General features: G+C 37.8%; 1 protein-coding gene across 3 annotated transcripts in view; it reads left to right on the top strand.

Annotated features, from left to right (window-relative positions):
- DOCK4 (dedicator of cytokinesis 4) overlaps positions 1 to 24,714 on the top strand; it is a 409,941-nt gene that overhangs the window by 290,661 nt on the left and 94,566 nt on the right. For all 3 annotated transcript variants that reach the window (XM_038557373.1, XM_038557375.1, XM_038557374.1), the window contains exons 23-26: positions 827 to 1,019; positions 11,330 to 11,457; positions 13,754 to 13,888; positions 24,251 to 24,349. In XM_038557373.1, coding sequence (XP_038413301.1) covers positions 827 to 1,019; positions 11,330 to 11,457; positions 13,754 to 13,888; positions 24,251 to 24,349 — 555 coding nt within the window. The remainder of the gene's footprint in view (positions 1 to 826; positions 1,020 to 11,329; positions 11,458 to 13,753; positions 13,889 to 24,250; positions 24,350 to 24,714) is intronic.

Below are 24,714 nucleotides of genomic sequence, written 5' to 3'. Positions count from 1 at the left end.
TAGACTTGAGGCTGGTTGACGCTTCCTTCCATTGCCCTCCTTTTGTGGAATTTAAAAGACTAGGTTTGTTTTGATGTACAATCCCAGCCCAGTTTGTGCCCCTTAGGATTTAATACTGGCATCTTTTTTTTTTTCCTTAAAAAATGATTATCAGGTTTCTTCACTTACATAAAGAATATTGTTCTGAGTACACACAGTTCTGGGGTTACAATAAATCTCAAAACAACCTAAAGGTTAGTTATAATAATCTTTTCATTTTACCAGTGATAAAGCTGAAACCCAAGAGGCTAAAATGACCTGAGGTCACAGAGTTGATTAGTAGCAAAGCTAGTAGGATATACAATCTAGGTCTACTGAGTCCCTGTCTCGTTTCTTTCTTTAACCATAACTTCAGTGCTTTTGGGAATCAATGTGTTTGGTTTCTTAAAGGTAAATGAGATTTATATGAGCTCTTCAGAAACCTTCTCCAAAAAGAAATGAACTATAAGTGACTGCATTCCAGGTCTTGGTTGAGCATTCTTTCCATTCGATCATGCTGCATTTTGCTGATTCTGTGGGATTTTTTGCCAATCATTTTGCTAATGTCAGTGATTTTCCAGAAATTCTCAGTTTTATTATATTGCACCCTGGCACATTTAAAAATACTGTTCTAATTTGCTACACTTTTTAAAAAATTGCAGCCTTTTAGCTTTAGGCACCAGAAATGTTTTACGTTCATTTTTTTTAATCATTCACAATTATTTGTCACAGTCTTAAATTCATTGACATTTTATAGCAGATTTCTCTGGGTGCATATTGGAGTTGATTTACATTTCTTCCTTTTAAGGCTGTGTTTCTGAGCTCCTTTCCAGCTGTGTACTCAGAACTGTTGAAGCTCTTTGATGTCAGGGAAGTGGCCAACTTGGTGCAGGACACGCTGGGCAGTCTGCCGACCATCGTACACGTAGATGACTCCCTTCAGGCCGTTAAACTGCAGTGCATCGGCAAAACCGTGGAAAGCCAGCTTTACACCAATCCAGGTAGGGTGATGAGTCTCCTTCCAGAGACAATGTTTCTGGAAAGCCATTACTTACCTGCAGTAGTCATAGTTCAGCAGAAGCAATGAGAAAGAGGAAACAGAAAATTCCTTTCTCAGAAGCATTGTGTATTTGGATAGTAGGATGAATTTATTTAGTAGCCAAATACAGTGGTATGGCTATTAATGCTTTATTTCCAGAAAGAGTGAAAACCCTAATGATTAAATTGATTCTAATCACAAACTAGTTGTGATATCAGGCATGCTTATTTTCTTGTTATAGATTTCATTTTTTTGGTTCAATAAAATTTAACATTTACATTCAGAGATGTTTACAGGGACCTGATCCTTGTTTGTTTGTCTTGTTCTTAAAATGTTTCCATCGATTTATGTTCTGAAACTGAGTGAAAGTTTTGATGTGTTATCATTTTTTATTTTATCCTAGTAGCAAATGACCAGTTACTAAGTTGATTTCATCATAATATCTGTTATTAAATCCCATTGCCTTTTGTTTTCTTCTAGTTTTTCCTGAAATAAAGTACCAGCCTCATTTTAAAGTTTATTTTAAGAAGTTTCTATCACTATCACCAAATAGACTTTTAAAAATTGACTCTATTGAAAATTATCTTTCCACATGAATACATATGTGTATATAATATTTTTGAAATAGCATTTCAAATGTAGCAAACAACGCTTTTTTTTTTACAGTATTTTATTGTAAAACCTTTTAAACATACAGACAAGAGTAGAGTATAAGATAGTAAATCATTAATAAATCTCAACAATACCAGATATTTGCTCTAGGTCTTTTATTAAGAAATTTGTCATTAGAGATATATTTAGACCCTCCTGCGTGTACTTACTTATTTCAGAGAAATTCCCACTGTCAGAGAACACCTGTTTCTATTTTCTATGCCTTTATTACAAATCTATAAAAATATTTTTTCATCTTTTCAAATGTCTTTCACCATTTAGTCTTTATATGATGATATTATGTTGTATGACATTCTATAGAGTGCTCCTTTTAAAAAAAAAAAAAAAGATTATTTATTCATGAGAGACACACACAGAGAGAGAGGGAGAGAGGCAAAGACATAGGCAGAGGGAGAAGCAGGCTCTTCACAGGAGAGCCGAAGGCAGCCGCCCAACCCCTGAGCCACCCAGACGTCCCTAGAGTGCTTCTTTTTGACTAATATTATACTTTTATATTTATCCAAGCTACTAGATACAGCTCTAGTCCTTTTATTATTTTTATTATTATTGGATAGCGTTCCACTCTGAACAAATTTATCATGGTTAATTTATTCTTCCTCCTGTTGATAGACTTTGTTTATGGTTTGTTTTGGGTTTTTTTTTTTTTTTCCCCTGAAATAATACTTCAGTGAATAAAAGAAATTTCAAACCTTCTAATTTCTCCCCAGGAAAACATCTCATCCTGGAGTAAAGATGTTTCTTGCAGTGGTTTTCAAACTCTGCTCCTCAGAGACATGGAGGTTCTTCTGCAGTGACCCAGGGTTAGGAACAGAGGTGCAAAGCGTAGGGGGTAGAGGTCCAGGCCAGGTACCTGGTGTAACTAGAACACCAATTTTGCTTTCACCAAATCAAGAAAATCAAGATTTTGCTTTCACCAAATCACCTCATCTCAGAGGAATTGGTTGTTTCTGCCATATTTCTCCCTCACTGGCCAGTTAATTCTTTGTTAAAGTCTAACACCAAAAGAACAACGTAGATCATGAAAATTGTTCTCAAAGGTAAAGAAATTATCTGAAGGGATTGTGTTCATCATATGCCTCTCTGAAATGTGTTCTGTCTGTGGACTCAGTTCTTACTGATTACTGATGCTTAGTTGGTGGTACAGAAATCAGGACTAAGAAGACACAAAGAGAAGAAGTTGTTTGAATCCAGGAGAAAAGTAATTGGGTCTTTGTGGGAGGTGGTAAGATTATGTCTTGAGGTGGGGGTGGATGGACTCAAGAGACCCAGGAAATGTGGATGTTGGAGTGTCTTTACTGGTGATGTGGAGGAGAGGCTCAGAGGCCATGTTGGGAGATTGGTGACTGTGTCACTGTGCTGCAGAGGAGGAGGAGGAGAAGGGGAAACCTGTCTCTTGTGTTATGTGCGACGTTCCCCATGGAGGATGATTATGGAGAAACATAACCTTCTGGAGAAGCAGAAGCAGCTCCTGATCAATGGGACACCTAGAAGCATACAGATCTAGTAAAAGGAAAGACCTCCATCACTGCCCCAGGATGAGGTTTGGCTTGATGTTGAGTGATTCACCATTGGAGAAAACAGAAACTTACATATAAATGGCAAGGCATATCGGAAACAGGTTGTCTTCATGAAAAGAAAACAGCAAATTTACCTGAGAACTTCCCAAGTCGCCAACTATGCTCTGCTTAAATTACCTGAGCACCAACACTAGCATTAGGGAAACCTGGAGAGTGTTTCTAGTAACTACTCCAAAATCCCAAGTTGGAAACTATGGACTTAGATGATAGATGGAGCCTATCTGTATTGTCCAGTTGAAATATGAGATGTTAGAGGAAAGGAAGATGTGCGGTGCAAATAGTAGGCTCCATAGATAGTATCAAAGGACAGGATAGGATGTGTTAGGTTGTGATTAACAGGAGAATGTAGATCCCTGCATCTCACAAACTTAGGCTGATTTTGTCTAGCTAGAGGGAGAAGAAGAAGGACAATATAAAACTATAGCTAAAGGTGTCGGGGAGAGGGATACAAAGAATTAAAAGGAATTCCTGTCGTAGGCCACCGCCAACAACAAGTAAAAGAATTTAAGTCTAACGTTTTGGGCCTCTAATTAAGAAAAAAAAAAAAAGGCATGTATACACACACTTCTTAAAACAGAGGAAAGGTTTGGTTTGGTTTAGGGTATTTGGATTTTTATCTTATATCCCCAGAAGTAACTGTAACCGAATGATAGAGAATGGGTTAAAACATACCTCGAAACTATAAACCTAGAGAATTGAATGGCATCACCAAAATTTGATGAAATCAGACCCTGTTCAGATACAGTTTGGGGGTACTAGTTTTCTGTTGGTACTATAACAGTTACTACAAGTGTAATGGTTTAAAACAACATAAATTTTGTATCTTACAGTTCAGTAGGGCTGCAGTTCGAAATGCTTCCCCCTCCACTAAAATTAAGGAGTCCGCAGAGCTGCATTTCTTTGGGGAGGGTCTAGGAGAGTTCTGTTTTCTTGCCTTTTACACCTGCACTCCTTGGCCTCTGGCCCCCTCCTCCATCTTTAAAACCTGCAGTGGAGCATCGCCAGCTCTCTCTCTCTGACTCAGCAGTCTCTCCTCTTTCACCTGTAAGGACCCCTGTGTTTACATTGGGCCGATCTAGATAATCCCGGGTAACCTCATCATCTCAAGACCCTTAGTCACTTACGCAAAGTCCATTTTGCCATTACATACTCACTGGTTCTAGGAATTAAGGCATGGACCTCTTTGGGGGACCATTAGTCTGTCTACCCTCAGATGGATAACCTGCATGTAAGAAGGTTAAAAAAGGAAAAAAAAAAACCCACTTGGAAATCTATGAGTTTTATTTATGGATCGAAAGTTTTAAGGAATGAGACTCAGAGTGCTGCACTTGTGTGACTCTATACATCTTAGCCAGGAGGATGGTACAAATGACACTTTCCCAATTTAAGATTATAAATCTAAACTAGGACAAGTTAAAGTAGAGATAAGGACACAACAGGGCATCAGCTGGACACATAATCAGTCAAAGATCAAGTACTTAGTTCTTGCCAGTTCCCATTTCTCAGAACATAGAGTATGGTGCAGACAGTTGCTACTCTGAGCTTGATCTGTGTGAAAACAAATGCAAACATCGAGGCCCAATTTAAGCAGTTTTCTTACCTTTTTTCCAAACTTTCCAATGCTGATTGGCATGAGCAAGCACATTACTGGGGAACACTTGAAAGCCTTTCCCTCCAGGCCCGCTCCTCCCATCTCAGTATATGGCAGCACCAAACCCTAGAAAGTTCGGAGCTGTCCTTGCAAACCTCCCCGCCTTCTGTCCTCATCCCGACCTCTCTTGGACTACTCTGGGGCCTCCACAGCATCTCACATCTGCCTCCCCTACCCCCAGTCCCCCGCCTGCCTGCCACGGGGCCCTTCCACACTGCCGCCTTGCCTGCGCTCCCTCAGGTCCATACTTGCATCCCTCTCCTTTCTCCCATCCTTTCTGGAACTCACACCAGGTGATGTCACCCCCAGCTCCCTTGCTCGCATCCCCTGCTTGTGCTCTGTTTTGAGGACACAGAACAGACTCGGGCTTTCAGGCCCCGTGACCTCGCCCTGCTCACCTGCCTGGTCCCATGTCTTTATGCTTCACTCTGCTTGAACCCCCGCTCTCCTGCTCCTCGCCCTCCCATCCTGGGTGATCCCGGTTCACCTGCTGGGGGCTCAGTTTAACCCTCACTTTCTCAAGCATCTCCTCTCTGCCCTGCTCGCTCAGTTCTCTCTCTCATACTCGCTTTGCGTTTTGCTTCTTGGATGACCTGACACATCTGTAACTGAATAAAGAATTGGGTTTTAGTCATTTAAAGTCTGTCTTCATCCCTCGTTCCAGAAGGAAAACCTCAGAGGGCAGGGGTTTTATCTATCCTGATGACCGTGATCTCCCCAGCTTCCAGAACTGGGCCTGGTGCATAGTAGGTGTTCAGTAGAGGTTTCTTGAATGAATACTGTGTACTGCTGGGTCATACATTCAGGATCAGGATAGAGTACCAATAAGTAAATACATGATCTGTATAAAGAAATCTTACTGGAAAAGCGAATTTTGAGCTCAGGATGAGCACAAATATGACAACAGAACAGCTTGGGCTGTGGGAGGCCCAGAGCAGAAGCAAAGCTCAGTGGAAAAAAAGTAGCAAGTGTTCATAGCATCTATTTTGCTGTAGGAAGGCGCCCCGTGGTGGAGGCACCCAGGGTGGGATTAAATCCAGTGAGTGAGCTCTATGAGCCACAGTCAGGCCATCCTTCGGCCTCTCCTGTCATTGTCCTCTGTGATCCTGACATTGTCTGCATGGGAATAGAGCCCCTGCATAGTCAGCCCTCCTTTCCATTCGGAATGTTGTCTGTCCTCCAGCATGTGAAAGGCTCCTTTGCAGGTTTTGTTGCTGTCTGTGGCATTGGCATTTCAGGTGCTGGTGGCTTTGATCACCAGGGCCCAACCAAGCTCCGATTTCAGGTTTTCTGCCCTGCTGCTGCTTCTCTGCAGCCTGCAGCTCTGCTCACCTGCTTTATAATCCCCCCCTCCTGAGGCTGCCTGGGAGCAGCTACGGAGGTGGCCCTGCTGGTGTCCAGCCTGCGTCGCCCATTGTAGAGAGTGACTGGCAACCCTGCATGGCACCGCAGGACTCCCAGACCTCACTCCTCTATGGACAGAGGCTGACTTCAAGGGTCTTGGTTAGTAGAGGAGGTAAAGACCAGTTTCTGACTTTCTTCAAAATTAACCTCAGCAGGAAATCTAGCAGCATTTCATAGCTGCTTCTCCTTCTTAGCCCCACACCCATTGAGAATTACTCATGGGAGCTGGCTTTATCCACTCAAGTGTGTACGGACAAAATAAAAAGTAAATGAGAGTCACTCCTTTATACACTCAATGAGATACATAATACAGCAAGCTTTGCCTGAGATGTGGAATATGAGTGTGCTGACCCTTTCAAGGACAGAAACTGCATAACAGATTCTATTGTTAAATGTTTGGAAAGTTGGTATCTGTTCAAAGTGGATTTCTTCTTTTTTGGGGGGTGGGTGGGGAGCTTGCTTGATGAGTCCAGGTGTTTCCTTTTAAAGGTAAGAATTAGCATTTTAACCAGTCAGCTTGTTTGGCATTTACCCACCGACTGTATCATTTGCATTGGCTGACATTGCCCTTGTAATGGAGAAAAAGCAAATCTGCAGTTTAGGTAGTCCTATATTTCTTTTTATGCACACCACACACGAATTATTTGTCTACCTTACTCACTTTTTTTGCAGTAAATATTCTCTTAACAGTTGGTTGCAAACTGAATTTTTAGAAATCAAATTCTGCTGGCTGCAGGAACACATCAGATAAGCTTTATCTTCCTTTCTAATTAATCATCACTAGGCAGTGACTCCTGTCATTTAATTTTGTAGATTCTTTTCCTTGGTTCTTTTTGTCAAGTAATTGATTTATAAATGATTACTTAAGTTTCCTGGTCAGACTTACAGTTTAAAGGAAGCCTGCAATGAATTACTTCACAAGTTTGGATTTTAATGTTCTGTGTTGCCTTGTGAGGAATGGCCTGTACCTTGTGTGGTTTGTTGTAATGGTAAACTTGAGGCCAAACCCCTTTGTGTTGGTAAACCAATAAGAGAAATCATGCGAACACTGATTAATAGCACTTTCCCAGGTATGAATATTTTGCATTCCCTATGATTTTTGTTAGGATTCAGAATCGTATATTCTTTTACCTATGGATATATCTTCTTATACTGGCTAGGAATCCACTATAGTGTTGAACCGAGTTGTTGGTTGACCATCTTTGCCTTCATTTTGATCTTAAAAAGAAAGCATTCAATCTTTCACTGTTAAGTATTAATATTAGCTAAAGGTAGGCATTTCATTAATGCTCATCATCAATTTGGGAAATTACCTTCCATTATTAGCTTCCTGATAGTTTTTTGTCAAGAATGGATGCTAAATTTTGTACATTTTTTTCTACATCTGTTAATATGGTGAATTAACATTGATGGATTGACTTTCAAATGTTATATGAAACTTGCCTTCATGATAAATCCTATTCAATCATAGTATTTATATATATATGGACATATATATGTATTTATATATATATAAAAATAGATTCATTTTTCTAAAATTTTATAAGGATTTTTTTCATCTGTGTTTATGAGAGATAGCAGTCTATAGTTTTCTTGTCTCATAATATCTTTGACTAATTTTGGCATCAATGCTGGCCTCATAAAAAGAGTTAGTTGTGTTCTCTGTTCATTCTATTTTCTGGGAGAATTTTTGTAGACTTGATTTCTTCCATAAGCTTTACAGAATTTGTAGAAATCATCTGTGCCTGGAATTTTTCTTGTGAAAAGGTTCTTAACTACAAGTTCAGTTTCTGTAGTAGGTATAGTGTTATTTAAGCTGTCCATTTTTTCTTGAGTGGGTCAAGTTGAATTATAACTTATGCAACTATTTATAAGCACATGGGTTTTAATAAATCAAGAATAATTCATCTAAATTGTTGCACAGTTGACATCTTTTAAAATTCCAAGCAGATCAAGGAAAGAGGCTAGGGCATTTGCAAGTGGGCATATCCACAAATATATGACCATGATGGGCACATAATAGAAAATAGTTTTGTGCATATGACATCCTATTGAAAAGCAAACACTCAAGACAATAAGCATACTTACTTGTTTCTTTTCCAAAATATTGAACTACATACTGAATAAGTTACTTTATTATTTCAAATACTAGTTTAATGACGGGATAAATATAAGACTTTGCGTTAATGGAGGAGTGATACTTGTACAGTCAAAATTCACTAGTTATGGGTTCAGTTACTAAAATGTATTTGTAAGTTCAAAATCAATACTTGTGACACTCTTACATTCATTCATGGACATGCAAAGAGCAGTGAAAAATTTGAGTAGCAGAATGCAGACATTCCCAGCTGAGATCAAACAAGGCAATGCTCTGCCTTCCTTTCCACTCTCTTACAGGGATAACTAGAGGATGGAGCAGTAGGGGGCAGTGCAGTGCAGTGCAAGAAGCTCCAGCTCTGGGGCCATTTGATAGTTTGATTTCCACCTTTGGCCCTTCTTAGTAGAGTGGCCTCAGGCAACTCACTTACCACTTCTGAACCTCTTTTTATCTTTTGTTAAATAAAATAGAATCTAACTGGATGAGTTGTTTTTAGGATTTAACAGTGTTATCTATGTGGGATATGTATCATATTTGTATGTATATTTCTCCTAGGAGAAATGATTCATTATTTGCTGTTTCATTGTTCCCAGTGACTTGTTCGAACTTACCTAGCATGAATAACAAGAATCAGCTATATTTATCTTTCTTCCCTGATGAAAGTATACAAGTATGATTTTCAGATGTTTATCAACTTTGCTTTTAAGATAAACCTTATCTCCTCGTGAAGTAATATGTATTTTACCTATTGCTAGAATTGATTGACTGAAGTTGTAAAAAGCATTTTTGCATCTTTGGTCGGTAAAGTTTTTTTTTTTTTTTTTTAATGTTGTAATCTCACAAGTTTTAGGAGCATGAGAGAGGAGATAACATGTAAATATCAACAGTTTTTACAAAGTTGAGTGGCAGCTGACAGCAGACAAGAGAAGGCTGACACACACAGGTGTGTGGAGTTGGAGTAGAGCCAGGAACAAACTAGTTTACTTCTCAGTACTGCAGATGGCTCAAGACGGTTTCAGAAAGGATCAGGAATTGAAAATACCAGTTATCCAGGGGCACCTGGCTGGTTCAGTTGGAAGAGCATGTGACTCTTGATCTTCAGGTTGTGAGTTCAAGCCCCACAATGAGTGTAGAGATTACTAAAAAAAGACAAACTTTTTTAAAATTATGGAAAATAGAAAGTACCAGGTATCTGCAGATTAAGGGTGCTAGAAATATGGAAATTGGATTTTTAAAAGCCCTAAGAAGGAATAGTTAGCACCCTGCCCTGTCCTCTCCTTTCATTCAGGCAAAAATGGAAAGTTCACTCCCTAGAGAAAGTGAATGAGATATGCCTGGATTCAGGAGATCAGACAGTGCTAAATTCAAGAATTAGGATCTGCACCATAAAGGGAACCTCACAGTTAAACAGAGAGACCCCTATTCCTTCCTTTCTTGATTTCAAATGACTAAAAGATGATGGTGTCATGCTCCTCAGAGAGGAGATTGGCGGATTTCTCTGTAGAGAACTGGCCAGCCTAAGAAAAGGCATCTTGGATTCTGATATTTGGGGGTCTCCTGATGAAACATCTGGATACCTACTCTTCCTGCTGTAAAGCTTCACCAGTTCACAAGCTTGCCAAGGCACGCTGTTGTGTTTTGTTCCCCAGTTAGCATTTTAATGCTCACTTGTAAAGACAACCAACAATCACCAGATACTGTAGAAATACCTTTAATGTTGTGCAAGCAGAGGCCAAAATGAAGAAACAGAAAAGAGAACTTGAAAGAAAAAGATAATTCAAGGAGAAAAAAAAATATATCACAAAATCATCTCTGACTAACCCAGAGAGAAAAGATCCATGAAACATGTTATAAAAGGATATCACTCAGAGAAATAAACAGGAGTGGCTACATAATAAAAATACAGTGCCTCTTCTTTGAAAATTATTAGGAATTGCATGATAGGAGCCACAGGGCATGAAAACAAGTGTGGGGCCCTTCTGAGGTCCCTGTGCTATCACACAGGTGGCACATCTGTGACACTAGCCTTGCAAATAAGAAAGAATTCTTGGAGATTAAATGTATGAGAGCATAAATTTAAAAAATTGAAGAGTTTGAAGATAAAGAAGTTGGACAAAAGGATGGTAAAGTACTTAAAAAGAGAAGATAGTTTAAGACATTCATGATGTAAATGTAGTCAGAATTCCAGACAGAGAATAGAAAATCTAGGAGAGAAGAAAACAATCCTAGAAGTATTTCAAGGCAAGTTTCCAGAGCTTAAGGACACAAATTTATAGATATCAAGGGCCAACGCAAGGCACACAATCAGGAAATTTTGAATTACCAGAAACAATTTCCCAAAAGCTTTCAAAGACAGATGAACAAAAGTAAAACAAAAACATGGTCATGTGCAAAGCACTGGAAATCAGAATGGTAGCAAATACAAAACATTAATTTAGCCAGAAATTGTGATAGGTTTTTTTTTTTTTTTTTTTTGAGGGGGTGGGGGTGTTGTTTTTGTGAGACTGGGGAGAAGAAAAGAAGGTTAAAAAAAAAAAAAAAAAACCTAAATTTTCATCTACCAGTAAGAAGTCAGTGAATAGTCGATCTCAATGAAAAAATCAGAAAATGGTCGGGTAAGCATACCATTTAGATATTTGGAGGTAAAACAAACAATTTAAAAAATATTTCAGTACAAGAATCAAAGGCCTCTCTTGAGTGCAGGAATCATGGATTGGGGAAAGGAACCACTGCTTTTTAATATCAGTCATGTACCTTTTAACTGTGTTAATCATTTAACAAGTACAATTAGATTAAAGAGTAGATAAGGATTTGTACAAGGTTGGTGTGGGGCTCCACAGATGGGACACTAACGCTGCTTCTCTCTCCAGATTCCAGGTACATTCTCCTGCCCGTCGTGTTACATCACCTCCATATGCACCTGCAAGAACAGAAGGACCTGATCATGTGCGCACGTATCCTTAGCAACGTATTTTGTCTCATCAAGAAAAATAGCTCAGTAAGTAAATACAGGTCATAGTATGTAGTTCCCATCAAATGGCTTCTGGAAATAAAAATGTTAAGGTCTTCAGAGAAACCACACTGAAGACTAACCCTCTGAGGCTCTGAACTTTTATTTCCAGCTGGGTCGGACATTTTATTTTTCCTCTGAAATAATTTTTTTTAACCTTGTAAGATTGCTGTAACCCCAAATAACCTGGCTTCCCTAAACTTGTATTGCGAGAAAGAACTGAATACCCAGTGAGAAAAATTAGAAATCTCAAAGCCTCCTACATGTGTCTTTAATCTTGATATGATGAATACTCTGTGGCAAGAATAAATTACTGCCTGCAGAGTGAAGTCTTTTTGGGCTCATTCTGTGGAAGGCTGCATGGTGATGCTCTGAGCTTGGCCATGGCCATTGGGCCCTGCCCTACAGAAGTTGGAGAAACAGGAAAGCTCCAGGAGACTGAGGGTATCTCTCACTACAGTCATTACTCAGCCTCAACAGTTATCACTAAATTGTTATGGATTTGGGAATTCCTATGGATGTACCTGACTCTTGATGCAATGTGGTTGCATTAGAGGATACAGGACAAATAGAGAAAAAAAAATCACATGCTTACTTAGAAATGGGGACAACTCTTAGAGTGTGCATGTCCATGGCTCACGGGGCTGATGTGAAGTTCCCATATAAGGGATGTCCTATTCTAGTTCTGTCAGTTGCAGCCGTGAGTTGGCATTATGGTCCTCTTTGACAGCGTGTATAGAGTAATGCAGGGACTTTTATTTCTCTGCCTCCCTTCTAGACCTATGCTACATAGTTTCCCCATCTTTGTCACTCTTCCTTATGATCCTTATGATCCTTCACCTTCTGAAGGGCTCCGTGGTAAGCTGGCCTGGGACCTCCCCTTCCCACTCACCCCCAGTGGAATCAGTGGTGAGAGGGCCCTACACTATGGGAACAGGTTGGCATTTGAGAGGAAAGGGTCGGAAGATCTGTGTATAAAAAGTGCAATTAAGAGAAACCTGCCTGGGGAGGGAAGACTGACTTTTACCCATCCCCATGATCCCAGGCCCCACAAGGTTGATACTGGACTGGGGAGAAGAGCAACGATGGGAGGAAATGCTAGTTTTGCTTTGAAACTTTTCTATGTAATTCAGTAAAGAATAGCTATCGCATGCCTAGTGTGAATGTTTTTGCGAACCGTAATTCTGCTAAGTGAGATAGCCCGCTGCCGAAAACTGAAAACCAGTATCAGCAGTGTGGAAAAGATTTTTTTTTTTAATTTCTCCTGTTTGTGTCAGTTTGGAAGTTACAGTCAGCTTTTGGACCTACCTGATAGGGAATTCAGAACAGAAACTCTGCCCTGGGGATGGGGCATGGGGTTGGGAGGTAGAAGGGAACCCTTGGTAGTTATCTTGCAAGCGTAAGACAGTTTATCATAAATCTCTGGCTAAAAAGCTGTTTCAAACCCACACTTTGTAAAAGTTTTTATTTTTGTTTGGCTGGTTCTTTTTTGGAATGGCAGTCTTCTTGGTAGGGAGCCTTTGGACACAGAGTTTTGTCTTCTGCAGATGTAATAAGAATCCAACTCTACTATGTATACAGTCAGTGCAGAGCAATTTGGGTTTCTCTCTCAAGTCCCAGGGGCTTGGATACAAGTACTAATTTTGCTTTAGAGGAGCTGTGCCCCCCCATGGCCACTGGTCTTACGTCTAGTCTGGAGCTATTGGTGTTCATCTAACACTGAATGCTGTTTGCTCATCTTACATGGAGAATGTTTTAAAAATCATTTTTATAGCAGTAGTCATCTGCACTTATAAGACAGCTCTGGAAAATGACCTGTGCAACTCAAGTGATGAGAAGAGTATATGTAAGCACAATAAAAAAGAATTAGGGACTTTGGGGCCCAAGAGAGACTTTCAAGTGATGAATCAGACTCAGGCAAACTGACTGGATCACATCACACACCATGTCAGTGCATAGCCGCTACTCTGAGTAAGTCTGGCCTGCTTTCCAGAACATCGCCTCACCTTTTCATTTGCGTGTCAGGTGTCCACTGCACAGCCTCGTTAAGTACTCTTGAGTGAGCTGTGAGTTCACAGTGAGCTGTGAACTTCCTTGTGCCTTTGTTTTCTGGAAAAGAAGGTCATTTACTTAGGTGACATAGGTGAGGCCCAATCCAAGTTCTCAGGTCCCCTGACTTTTTGATTCTGTATTTGGAAATATGGGTTTTTCCTCCCTTTTCTGTTAAAGAGAGACTGATACATAAGCCACCATTTTTTGAACTCTATTTTTTTTTTCTCTTAAGGAAAAATCTGTGTTGGAGGAAATAGATGTGATAGTGGCCAGCCTGCTGGATATCCTGCTGAGAACCATATTAGAGATCACCAGTCGACCTCAGCCGTCCGGCTCTGCCATGCGGCTCCAGTTCCAGGATGTCACTGTAAGATCATAAAGCAAATGGTATAGGAACAGAGCATAGTTGTGCTTATAAAAGCTTGTATCCCTTTGAGGGTGGGTTGCTATGGGAATCTGGGAAATGTGACCTTGGGTGAGTGACCCATGTCTGTTTCAAATACACATGAAGCTACTTTCATTTTACCAGGGAATGAAGATAAGAAGCACTGTTTGTTACAAGATCTTGGGTTAAGATATGTTTAATTTCAGGAAGCCGAATTTGTTATTAGCTCTCCTTTGCCCAATTTAAATTAACGTGTGATTCTGTGTCCCCAGTCCTCTTGATAACTCTTCATTCTCTTTTTAGCCATCAAATTGCTCGAGGAAATGAGAATAGTGAAATAGAGAACCAGGGATCAAGGGCCTTGAATTCTAATTCTGGATTTTTCACTGTGAATAGTAAGGACCTTAACTTAGGGAGGCCTCAGTTTCCTCAGCTATACAATGAGAAAGTTTGACGTCGGTAATTTCTAAGTAACCTTCAAGCTCCACAGTTTTATGAGTCTAATATAACGTGATTTAGAAAATACTAAGAAATAATGTGTCTGATAGTTTATGTATGTGTATATATATGTGTGTGTGTGTGTTTGTCTGTAGAGAGAGTTGGATGGATGGATAGGTGGATGGGTGGATTCTATTTAAAGTTCACATTCAGTTGACCAAGAATGGGACTTTTTTTTTTTTTAGATCTGATTAAGAATGTTCTTTCAAATATCAGAAATGGTAGTAGATGCTATATATCTTTCACATATATTTACAAAAATGTCAGCGTTTGCCATTCTTTCTATAAATCATCCACGGCAGAACCTCTGTCTTAAGAATGTTTGCCTAGCCTCTGATGAAAATAATTTTTATTTTTACTTAAAAAAATAAAAAGTCTGCCCTGACTCTCCTACCAAGTTCTCCTGTTTTAGGATGGCCACGTTGTTTTGAATTTTATTTTCTTTGCTTTCAGAGCTAAGATTTACCTGAGGAAACCAAGCTCTGAGTTTGGGAAACAAAATTAAACTCTTTCTTTTAACAAATTAATTTAAAGATAGTATGAAAAGCTTCCTGATGTGTGTAATAGCTGTACTGCCTCATTTAAAGAAGAGAGGAGCAAGCAATTGATTTTTCAATTTCATGTGGAAAATGGTACCTACATCGTGGGATGTACATTTGGCTTTGCATATTTAGCACACTACTTGATCCAAAGTAAATGCTCAAAACATGTCATTGCTTGCTTAAGACTCCTGGGGTTCATCATGGATATGGAAGTTTGGGGTTTTGGGGGGTTGATTTTATTTTATTTTTCATGTTCTTTAAATTAAACTTTTCGTTTTGTGATAATTGTAGAGCCACTTGCAGTTGTAAGAATTATTAGAGTTGTAAGAAATATTACAGAGCTTTTACCCAGTTTCCACAATGGTAATATCTTACAGAACTATAGGACGATATCACAACTAGGATATTGACATTAATACAGTCAAGACACAGAATATTTCCATCACCCCAAAGATCCCTCATGTTGCCTTTTTACAATCCAACCCACTTCCTTCCCATCTCTACCTCCTCCTCAACCCTGACAATCACAAATCTGTTCTCCATTTTTATAATTTTGTGATTTCAAGCATGTTGTAGAACTGAAATCATGCAGTATATAACATTTTGTAATAAGCTTTTTTTTTTTTTTTAACTCAGCATAATTCTCTGGAGATTCAGCCAGATTATTAACAAGGTCTTTTTAAAGGTTTTTAATATTGATGAAATCCAATTTATCAGTATTTCCTTTAATGGATCATGCTTTTGCTGTCAAGTCTAAGAATTCTTTTGTCTAGACCTATACCCTAAAGTTTATCTCCCAGGTTTTTTTCCTAAGACTTTTACAGTTTTGTATTTTACATTTGAGTCAACAAACAAATTTTTGCATAAGCTGTGCCAGATAATTCTAATACTCTATTACTCACTTTTCACTTATATTGTCTTTTTTCATTCAATTTGAGATCTTCCTGGTTCTTGGTCTAATAAGTGATTTTTAATTGAAGTCTGGACATTTTTATCTTATGAGACTCTGAATCTTATATAAACCTTGTTTTAGCTGGCTTTATGTGATTCCACCAGTAGGGGATGGGGGAGGGTGCTAACTCGCAATGGCCAGAGGTAGAAGTTTGGTTCCCCATACTGTCTTCACTGAACACTGACCATATCTTCCTGAAAGTACTGGTTCCTGATTTGGCTTTCTCTTAGGAAGATATGAGGGCACCTCTGCACAGCTTGGTAAGCATGGAAGTCTAAGCTGCCCACTCAGTGTGGATGAGGCCAAAGTTTTTTGTGGTGTTCAACTGGAGTAGAGCCATTATGACTGAAAGTTTTGTCTTACTAAATCGCCCTTTGCCTGATCCTTTGGCCAAAGAGAGTAGACTTGTGTTGAGGATTTTTGTTGTTTGTGATTGTTGGTGTTTCAGAGTGGCCAGCTTCTTCAACTCCAGGTGTGGCATCTCCAAACCAGGAAGAACACCCAGAGAACTCAGTACCATGTCCTTCCTCAGATCACAAGGTCCCTGGCCAGACTGCTGTCTTTTCTCCACCTTCAGACTTTTCTGTTTGTTCCCTATGTAATAGCGAGGTTTTAAACGTGGTACTGAGCAGGAGGATTAGGTAAAAATATATCTATCCCATCTTCTCCAAAGCAGGAGAAAATTCTCCTTCATTATGGTTTAGATGGCAGTGTTTTAACTGCTTCCTGGCAGTACAGCTCTAACATAGTTTTGAAATTATAATGGCCCAGCAAACCTCAGAGTGAATCCTGGCTGCAGATAAAGACTGCCTGAGGCCAGAAGCTAAAACCCTTTTTCAGACTGCTTCTATCCATAGGCAGGGTTGTCGGTGACAAACCTCTCTGGGATATGCATGGACGCATGGCCCTCAGGCCTTCCCAATGTAATAATCAATGCAAATTAGGAGACTTAAAGGCAGTGAATCAGGTTTGCAGATGAAGTTGGGAATAGGGCAGGCAGGCTATTCTTCCATTGTTTTAAATTTTAGGAAAAATCACAGAAAGAAACTTACCCAGCATACCCACGTTGTACCTCCCCTGAAAAACCAAACTCTCTCAAGGTATGCGGATTGAAATTTGCTTAGGAAACATGCACTTGAGGGCAGCCCGGCTGGCTCAGTGGTTTAGCGCCACCTTCGGTCGAGGTCATGATCCTAGAGACCCGGGATAGAGTCCCATGTCAAGCTTTCTGCGTGAAGCCTGCTTCTCCTTCTGCCTGTGTGCCTGTGTCTCTGCTCTCTCTCTCTCTCTCTCTCTCTCTCCCCCTATGTGAATGAATGAATAAATAAAATCTTTAAAAAAAAAAAAGGAAACATGCACTTGAATTATTTGGCTCCTTTGATTTTATGCTGCAAGACATTTAGATGGTAGTCCTCCATTGAACACTTTTCAATCTTTGCAGAAAAAGTGCCTACAATAAGTAGACGTACTGTGGGTAAAAGCAGTTCCCACAGTGTGTCATGGTGAAGTGTTCCAGTTCTCTGGCAAGTACCATGGCTAGCCCCCTGCCTCCCCATAAAGCTGACAGGAGGTCTGGCTTCCGCTGTATCATAATTCTAGATAACAGTAGCCTTATTTTTGCTATTTAAAAGGATTGTACTTTTTGTTCCTTTACCAACTGTTCTTTAAACTTTGAAGTGCTCTCTTTGCTAGAAAGAAAAAAAAAAACACCATTGTAATCGGTTCCTTTCAAAAATCTAATTATGTGTGGAAGCAGTTTTAATAAAAGCAGCATATATGGCCATTTGCTCACACCCTCAACTAATTGGACTCCAGAATTCCTTACAATTTATAAATGCTTCCTTCTTTGCAGATAATTTAGTTAATCACCATTTATAGTGCAGGTGACTCAACTCGACACAGACCATGTCTAAGAAAGATACACTTGTCTAAACTTTCCATGCACTGTGGGCTTGTGGTCAGAAGAGGGAAAGAGATGCAGAATTCTGTAAGAAATTTCTGGAAAAAATAGTGCATATGTATAATAGAAGGTTTCATGAGGGCCACGGTAGCCATCTAATACTCTTGTTATTCACAATTATTGATAGAAATGCCCACCATACTCAACGTATACATAAAATGGATGCAAACCACGGAGACACCTACTGTTTTAAAGGTGATGTATATGTAAATTCCCACACTGAAACAAAGCTAATCTTGGCCACGAATGGTTTTCGTTTATTCTTCTTAACAAATTGTTGAGCCTTGGGTTTTTATACATACACTTAAATTTTTTAAAAATTTTATTTACTTATTTGAGAGAGAAGGGGAAAGAGCGCACATGCATGCGAGTGCACAAGCCAGGGGAGCAGCAGCAGGAGAGGAAGAAGCAGACTCCCCACTGAGCAGGGAGCTCGCTGTGAGGCTCTATCCCAAGATCCTGAGATCGTGACCTGAGCCAAAGACAAATGCCCAACCTACTGAGCCACCCAGGTGCCCCTGGACATTTAAAATATTTTAAAAACAAAAATTACATTATAGATGAAAACATGTTAGTTAAAATATTGGACATCTTTTTGGAATATAGTTGACACACAATGTTGTATAGTTTGAGGTGTACAACTTAGTGATTGGACATGGTTGTACCTTACGCTGTGTTCACCCCAAGTGTTCCTACCATCTGTACTATTGCATTGTTTTTATAGTATCACTGACTGTATTCCTTATGCTTTGCCTTTTATTCCTGTGATTTACTCATACCATAACTGGAGGTCTGTGTTTCCCCCCTCCTTCATCCATTTTGCTTAACCTTTCACTCCCATCCCCTCTGGCAACCATCACTTCTCTGTATTTATAGGTCTAATTCTGCTTTTTGTAGGTTTGTTTATTTTTTTAAGATTCTGTTTGTGAGTGGAATCATATAGTATTTCTCTTTCTCAGTCTGACTTATTTCACTTAGGTCCATCCATGTTGTCTCAAATGGCACGATCTCATCCTTTTTATGGTTACATAATATTCCATGATGTATATTTACCACCTTTTCCTTATCTATTTGTTCATTGATAGACATGTAGGACATGTGTCTTGACTATTGTAAATTATAAGTAATGCTTCAGTAAACACAAGGATACATATATTCTTTCAAGTTAATGTTTTCATTTTCTTTGGGTAAATACCTAGTAGTGGGATTATTGGATTATATGGTATTTCTGTTTTTAATTTTTTGAGGAAAACTCCACATATATTCTTTCAAGTTAATGTTTTCATTTTCTTTGGGTAAATACCTAGTAGTGGGATTATTGGATTATATGGTATTTCTGTTTTTAATTTTTTGAGGAAACTCCATGCTGTTTTCCACAGTGGCTGTACCAATTTACATTCCCACCAGCTGTGCACAAGAATTCTTTTTTTTTTTTCTGACATCCTCTTCAACACTTATTGTTTCTGGCCTTTTTGATTTTAGCCATTCAAACAAGTGTGAAGTGATACCTTTTGTGATTTTGATTTGCATTTTGCTGATGATGAGTGATGTTGGGCATCTTTTTGTGTACTTGTTGGCGATCTGTATGTAGTCTTTGGAAAAATGTTTATTCAGGTTCTCTGCCTGTTTTTAAATCACATTGTTTGATTTTTTTTTTGGTGTTGCATTGTGTTGTTACTTATATATTTTGGATATTAATGCCTTATCAGATATATCATTTGCAAATATTTTCTTCCATTCGGAAGGTTGTCTTTTTGTTCTGTTAATGGTTTCCTTTGCTGTGCAAAAGCTTTTTATTTTTATATAGTTCCAGTAGTTTATTTTTGCTTTTGTTTCCCTTGCCTTAGGAGATATACCTAGGAAAATGTTCCTATGGCCAATAGACATATGCTTAGAGTTCCTAAATAAATTAAGTGAATAAACAAAATGACATTGCAGAGTAGATGTTCAGATTAACAACACATTGTAAATGTGCCAAAGATGAGATACCAGGATAAGTTGTTTGCAGTCTATAACAGATGTAACAAATATAGATAATAACATGGATTCCTATGTACATTGAATGTAAAGACTTAATGAAAGGCTCTTGTTTTTTGAATAATTTTTTTTCTTATTACTAAAATTATTGTAGGAATATGTAATTCTTCCAACTTTAAGGTATGTTACTATTCACAGGATGGCATGTTTTAGGAATAAACATTTTAAGAATATTAATCTAGGAGCTATATTAGAGATAGTGTAGTTAGGATGTAGAAAAACAGATGAGGAATTAAATAGGTTTCTACTAAGTAGGATTTGTTTTTTTTTAATTGCGACTTAACAGAGAGGTTAAAAAATCAGATATTGTTTATCACCTGATAGATTCTTAGATACCTATTTAAATTTGAAATATAACCTCAAACTCTGGTATATTTCCTCTATAAATCAAATCAGTCTGAGCAGTAATAGAAGAACCAGAGATGGCTGGGTTCACATCCTAGCTTTGCCATTTTCTGACTGTGAGACCTGGGATAAATACCATAACCTTAACAGATCTTACTGTAAAATGAATTTAATAGTATCCACCCAACTCTGTTAGGGAGTGAATTTGATAATAGAATCAAAATATAGTAACTTACACATAGTACCATTTCCATAAATGATAATGTTGTCATAATGTCTTTCTTAAATTTATTAAAGTGTAGTAGACATTCAAAAAAATTGTACATGTTCTTAAGTATACAATTTGGTAAGTTTTGACATATGTATTCCTGTACACCATTATCACAATCGAGATGAATAACATATCCATCACTCTCAAAAGTTTCCTTTTGCCCCCCTCTCTCTCTTCTCCCTCTTACCCTCCATACTACATCATCCCCAGGCAACCACTGACCTGTTTTCTGTTACTACCCTTTCTAGAATTTTATATGAATAGAATCCTACAGTACATAGTTACTGTTAGTTTGGGGGGTTTTTTTGGTGAGAGGTGGTGACATTTTGACCACTTTCCTCTCAGTATAATTATCTGAGTTTCTTCATTGCTGCTGTGCATATCAATAGTTCATTTTTTTTTAATGCTGAATAGTGTTTCATTATATAGATATACTACCATTTGTCTATTCACCCTTTCGTGAACATTTGGTTGTTTTTTTGTTTGGGCAAATCTGTTCTATCATCAGTATTTTCCCATTTTGACACCAGTAACACAGTATCCTGACTACCATAACTTTATAGTAAATCTTGAAGTTCCTTCAACTTTATTTTTTTGAATGGTGTTTTGCTATTTCAAGTCCTTTGCATTTCCATATGAATTTTAAAATCAGATTGTCACTTTCTACCCTATAAAAGGCCTGCTGTCATATTGATTGAGATTACACTGAATCTGTATATCAATTTGAGTAGAATTGACATCTTAACAATATTAAATCTCCCAATCCATGAACATAGTATTCTTTCTTTTTAGCTAGGTCTTCTTTAATTGTTCTCATCAGTATGTTATGATTTTTAGTGTGCAGATCTTTTGTCATTTATATCACCAAGTACTTCCATGTTTCAATAGTATTATAAATTATGTTATTTTAAATGCCGGTTTCCAATGACTCATTTCTCATATGTAGAAGTAAAATTGATTTTGGTACATTGATCTTGTATTCTGAGACCTTTTCTAATTCAATTAAGTAGTTCTAGTGGCTCATTATAGATTTGATAGCATTTTCTATGTACACAAATATGTTGTCTGTGAATAACAACAGATTTTTTTATTCCTTTCCAATGTATATTCCTTTCATCATTTGTTCTTTATTGCACTGGCTAGTATAGTGTTGAATAGAAGTGGTGTATTGTTTAAGCTTTGGAATGTCTGAAAAGTATTTTGTCTTTCTTTTTGAAAAATGTTTGCTGGGTAATGCAGTCTTGATCGATAGTGGTTTTTGTTCTTTCTGTACTCCAAAGGTGTTGCTCCATGGTCTTCCAGCTTGTATTATTTCTAATAAGAAATATCTCATCCTTGTCTTTGTACCTATGTGATGTGTTTTTTTTTTTCCACTGGCTGTCCTTAAGTTGTCCTTTATCTCTGGTTTATTATAATGTAACTTTGTGTATTTTTTTCATGTTTCTTGTGCTTAAGGATTGTTGAAATGTTCTGATACATAAATTTACAGTTTTCAGAGAATCTGAAATTTTCTCCTATTTTTTCAATTGCTTTTTCTATGCCCTCCTCCTCTTTGAACTCTCCAATTACATATATATTCTGCTACCTGAAGTTGTCCTATAGTTTACTGATACTTTTTCTTTTATTTCCTTTTTAAAAAATGGTTGGAGAATTTCTACTGTCTTCAAGTTCAGTAATCTTTCCTTCTGCAGAGGTCTAATCTGCCATTAGCCCTATTAAGTAAATTTTCATCTCTCACATTATAGTCTTCATCTCTAAAAGTTCAATTTGGGTCTTTTTGCTGTCTTTAAAGTCTGTAATTAACATCTTCAAACTTTGCTTATAGCTTCCTGAATATATAAACTACAGCAATAATAGCTATTTTAATGCCTTTTACTGCTAATTCTGTTACTTATGTCATTTCTGGGGCTGTTTTTATTGATTTTTTTTTCTCCTCATTTGCATCATTATTTTTTCCTGCTTCCTTGTGTGCCTTGTAATTTTTTATTGAATGTAAGACATTGTGAATTTTATATTGGAAAATGGTTTGTTTTTTTTTTAATTCCTAGAAATATATTTGAACTTTGCTCTGGAATGAGGTTGAATTTCTTAGGAACTATTTGATTGTTATATATCTTGCATATGAGCTTTCTTAGGATCAGAGCAGCATTTGTTCTAGGTGTAATTTTTCCCTGCTACTGAAAGAAGATGTTTTTTAGTATTCTGATACCCTAATAATGGCAAGGTTTTTCCAGTCTTGCTGATAAGATAAAGTACTATTCCCAGTCCTGTGTGAGCACCAGGTGGTGTTCTCTCAGTCCTTTTTAGTCATTATTTTCCTAGCCTTGGATTGTTTCCTCACACATATGCACTAAAATATGACTCACTGTGCCCTTAAATTTTCCACTTCTTGTGTTAAGTACCAAGAGTTTCTTTGTTCATTAACAAAGTATTCAGCTTAGATTTCTACTAGCCCTTACTAGTTAGTTTCTTAAATATTTGGCCCATTAAGTGTGAAGGAACAATCATTTGTCATACTTGTCTATTACAGATGTTTATCCTCATGCAAGAAGCCAGCCTGCATCTTTGGTTACCCTGACATGGTGATTAAGTACTATCTCCAGCCCTTCCTTGGCAGCTGCTAGGGACTTTCCTAACTTAACTGCCTCTGTTGGAAAATCTCGATTCTAAGAGCTTTCAGTCCCTGATTTTACACATAAGTCTATAGTCTCTTTCCACTTAAATGCAAAACAAAACACCCTACCAATCCCCAATTAAAGTACTTTTTTGTAAATTTACAGTTACCACTGATTGCTTCTTGTTGTGTTCATATTGTTCTAAATGTTATTGTTCTCGTTAAAAGTAGATACATTTTTCGCTGAGCAGAAAAGGTTGCATCAGAGCACAAATATTTTAAATTAGATGTACTTTGGGAAATGCAAGTGATAGCAATTTTATAGATCTTCAAATCTATGGATGCTATTTTTTTCATTATTAATCTTTAAGAATGGACTTTTTAGGAGTCAAACAGAAAGCACCCTAGCAGAATAGGATCATAATAAACTGTTTTTAAAAGGAGTTTGAAACCAACATTGTAATATATGGCTTTTCTATACCCTGCTAGTCAGCAGACCAGCACTCAGATGAGTTGGAGGAGATTGTGTGAATTCAAAAATGGAGCATGAGGTTACAGGAAGAGCTTTGGAGTCAGAAAGACATAGAGATAACTTCAACTCTTCCACTTTTGAGTGATGTGACTTTTAGCCCACTGAACCTACAATGTATCATCTTTAAATAAATATTATACCCCCTCCCTCATAGTACTGATAATGAGTTTCAAATGACAGAATGAATGAAGACATAGTAAAGGCCCAGTCAATGGCCTTTACCTCTGTTAAGTGTGTGAAGTTACTTTCCTAGTGAGAAGCTTCCACCCAAGGGAAAATATCTACTCCTAATTCGAAAATGTGTGTGTGTGTGTGTGTGTGTGTGTATAGATATATATCTATATCTATATCTATATCTATATATATATATATATATATATATAAAGTAAATGGCATTCATCACAGGAAGAAACATTGACTATTATATTATGGTTAATTTAGATTTAAAAGACTTCATAGAGTTACTTTAGATCCTACTGTTTTTTTGGTTTTTTTTTTAATGTTCTGTATGAGGGCAGTTCAGAGTAAGTTACTGATGTTCATTTTTACTGTTACTAAAAAGTATGCTTTTTTTTTTTTTTTTTTTTAATTAGGGAGAGTTTGTTGCTTGTCTCCTGTCCCTATTACGACAAATGACAGATAGACATTATCAACAACTTCTTGATAGTTTCAATACAAAGGAAGAATTAAGGGTAAGTGACTTTTTAAAAAAATTCCTACATCTTTCTAGCTTTCCTTGTTCTCATTCATCATTGTTAAGAGAGCTTCTTGACAGTTGTTTTACCTGTTTCGGTTAAATTCTAAGCTGTTTTTTCTCACCTTCATCCACATGTCTATCTATTTTGGCTCTTAAAGATTTCAACAACTCAAGCAAAGCAATTAACTTTGCTTTTATACAAGAACATAGGAGTTGAAATACCTGTCAGCAAAATCCAATAAACTAAAACAGAATCACAGACCTAATGAGACAAAAGCAAATAGACTAACTCTAGTTAGGTGGACTTAGAAATATTGCCTTAATAGAAGGGAGAATCTGTAAATACATTAGCTGATTTCC

The sequence above is a fragment of the Canis lupus genome, chromosome 14 (assembly GCF_011100685.1).
Source record: "Canis lupus familiaris isolate Mischka breed German Shepherd chromosome 14, alternate assembly UU_Cfam_GSD_1.0, whole genome shotgun sequence".
Classification (NCBI taxonomy): Eukaryota; Metazoa; Chordata; class Mammalia; order Carnivora; family Canidae; genus Canis; species Canis lupus.
This window is presented reverse-complemented; position numbering and strand designations above follow the sequence as displayed.